This window comes from Mus pahari, chromosome 2, assembly GCF_900095145.1.
Source record: "Mus pahari chromosome 2, PAHARI_EIJ_v1.1, whole genome shotgun sequence".
In the NCBI taxonomy this organism is placed as follows: Eukaryota; Metazoa; Chordata; class Mammalia; order Rodentia; family Muridae; genus Mus; species Mus pahari.
The window spans coordinates 5,182,406-5,185,279 of record NC_034591.1 but is presented as its reverse complement, the minus strand read 5'-3'; the positions used below and the strand labels follow the sequence as shown (position 1 = coordinate 5,185,279).

At 38.8% G+C, this 2,874-nt stretch overlaps 1 protein-coding gene across 2 annotated transcripts in view; it reads left to right on the top strand.

Moving 5' to 3' along the window:
* Nucleotides 1-2,874, top strand: part of Crot (carnitine O-octanoyltransferase) — a 30,123-nt gene that overhangs the window by 19,801 nt on the left and 7,448 nt on the right. For both annotated transcript variants that reach the window (XM_029535566.1, XM_021190694.2), the window contains exons 10-13: nt 167-268; nt 2,071-2,154; nt 2,238-2,345; nt 2,572-2,702. In XM_029535566.1, the coding sequence (XP_029391426.1) occupies nt 167-268; nt 2,071-2,154; nt 2,238-2,345; nt 2,572-2,702 (425 nt within the window). The remainder of the gene's footprint in view (nt 1-166; nt 269-2,070; nt 2,155-2,237; nt 2,346-2,571; nt 2,703-2,874) is intronic.

The window sequence follows — 2,874 nt, the reverse complement described above, 5'->3', positions numbered from 1 at the left end:
TGAGCCACCATGTGGTTGCTGGGATTTGAACTCCAGACCTTCGGAAGAGCAGTCGGGTGCTCTTACCCACTGAGCCATCTCACCAGCCCATGATGCATATTCTTAAGTCTGCTTGTAAATCAGTTTCAAAACACTTTTAATTTTGGAAAAATAAAATGTTTTCTAGGTCTTTGAAATGCTTCTTTGTGGAGATCCATCAGTACGCTGGGGTGACAAGTCCTATAATTTGATTTCCTTTGCTAATGGAATATTTGGCTGTTGCTGTGATGTGAGTATGCTGTTACCAGAGTGCAACACCCCCTCCCCCTTTAACATATTATGTTAACTTGAGCATACAAAGGGTACAACTATAAAGACTTGTATCGTACTGTCTGTGCCTAGCCCAGTGCCCCACATATCACAGTGTACTGTAAGTAAACAGATTTTTATTTTTATGTTATTGTAATAAAAAAATTTTTGTTCTGAATTGTCAGGGAAAGCTGAACATAGGTCAGTTCTGTTGAAGACAACAGTTTGGAGCATGTCTGAAAAAAGGATTTTGAATGTAATTTTTATGCAGAGTAATTTCTTAAAGCCTATTGTTATCAAATAGTTCTCCCCAGGGAAGAGCACACCAATTGATTGCCCAGTAACAAATGGTCATCCCTGAAAACATGTAAGTAACATTATACAGACTGAGCAGGCTGGACTCGCACATACATGTGTATGTACCTATACATACATGCAAACGACAACCACTAACGATCAAAGAGGCCACAAATTTCACAGAGAACAAGGAGGGGTACACAAGAGAATTTGGAAGGAGGAAAGGGAGTAGGAAATTATGATATTATAATCTCAAAAGGAAAGGAAAAGTTTTTTTAAAAATCAGTGAAAAAATGGAAAAAAGTCTAGAGACTGCTGCCATTTTACCCTTCACAAAATTACTGCTTTCTTGTTTCTCTTGTTTTGTTTCCCATGGACTTGACCTGCTCTGTTTTACCAATGGAATGAAATAAAACAAAGACCCCAAACCTCAGGCTTGCAGTGGGCTCTGTCTGCCTTAGTGGCGTGGAGAGTGAACCTAGGGTTCTGTGTGCATGCTAGGCAAGAGATCCACTCCGAGCTTCATCCCTCATCTTGTGATAGTGGTTTTATTAATCATAACTTACTCAGTTTTATTTGATGAAATTTAATCTGGCAATAGCTTAAAAAGATGTTGGCATAGTTATATTCTTAGATATGTCTAAATATTTTCATTATAAAAATATTTCCTCATTTTTGCAGTTGAAGCTGCTTTTCAGGTGTAGTGCCCAATGTTGTTATTGCATTCACAGATTTAGGGACACTGTAGCTCTCCTAGCTTTGTGACTAGCCAACATGTTCTAGTAGCTCCAGAAGAGGTCCTGAAGTAGTTGTCATTGGTTATTATTAGCTTGTTTGAAATGTGGTCCTTGGGAGTTAAGTGTGTCCTCATTAGCCTGGCTTAGGCCACTGTCTAACCTTGGAACACTGTGGGCAGATCAGTTTCCTTCAACTTAATACAAGGGATATGGTGCTTACCTCAAGAATATGAAGTAGCTCTTATTCTAGAAGTAGGTGGAGATAGAAGTAGCATAGCCCATCTTTCCCACAGTGCTTTATGAGTTATTTCTGCAGAATCTAGGCATTTGTGTAGATGTGTGCACACTAGACCTGCTTTCCAGTTCTTTCTTAGTGGTCCTCTCTTAGCCAGAGATGCTCACGCTCTTCTTAATTGCCGTAGTCTCTGTCCTCACCTGAGTACTACACTGTATTTATTTGCACAAGACACAGGGCATACCTGCTGCAACTCCCAGTAATTTCTTTGGATTGTGGTTACAGCCAAAACTCCAAGAACCCTATTATGTGCTTTCAGTTTTGAATACTTGTTCATTTTTTCTTGTCTTGAAAAATCAGCAGTTCCTATTCTGTAGCACAGAATTGTATCTTTAGGGAGTCAGATACTGGAAGGCGGGCATACCTTATCAATTAAAAGTAAAGAAAGTGAAAAATTCTGGGTCAGATTTTAATTTGACACAAACTATTCAAACTCTTGTGTTTTCATTTCAGCATGCTCCTTACGATGCAATGGTTATGGTGAACATTGCACATTATGTTGATGAGAGAATCATAGAGACAGAAGGAAGATGGAAGGTATGTCAGCGCAAGTCTGTCACCCTTTTCTACTAGGTTCCCCCCCACCCCCCACAGATATATTTAAAGTCTTCTATTTTCAGGGTTCAGAAAAAGTCCGGGATATACCACTGCCAGAGGAGCTGGTTTTCACTGTGGATGAGAAAATACTGAATGATGTATCCCAAGCCAAAGACCAACACCTCAAAGCGGTACGTTTTTAGTTTTTCTTTTAAATTAATATTTTTTTTGTTAGCTGACATAAATGAAAATGTGGTCATTAGTCAAATATGGCTTCATAAGATATCTTAAAATTATAACCTTAATACCTTTAATTCTTTATGTGTGATGATTAATGTAAATAATAATTTGATGCCCTTTGAGCGTTGAGTTCACTTTTCTGTGAGTTTTCACTGCTCCTGTTTGATTTTCTGTTAGGCATCTGATCTGCAGATAGCAGCATCTACCTTCACGTCTTTTGGCAAAAAGCTCACTAAGAAGGAGGCCCTTCACCCTGATACCTTTATTCAGCTTGCTCTTCAGCTCGCCTACTACAGACTTCATGAACGGTAAACCATTTTGCTGGCCATATCTTGATTTTACATGGCCATTGCTTCCTAACTTCATAGTGCATTTTCTCACCTGTTCTTTCTTGGGTGTCCCATCCGTTTAGTTCTGTTGATCCTTTGTCGCGATCCTTTGAAGGATCTATGTTCTAAGAATGCTTTTTTTTTTTTTTTT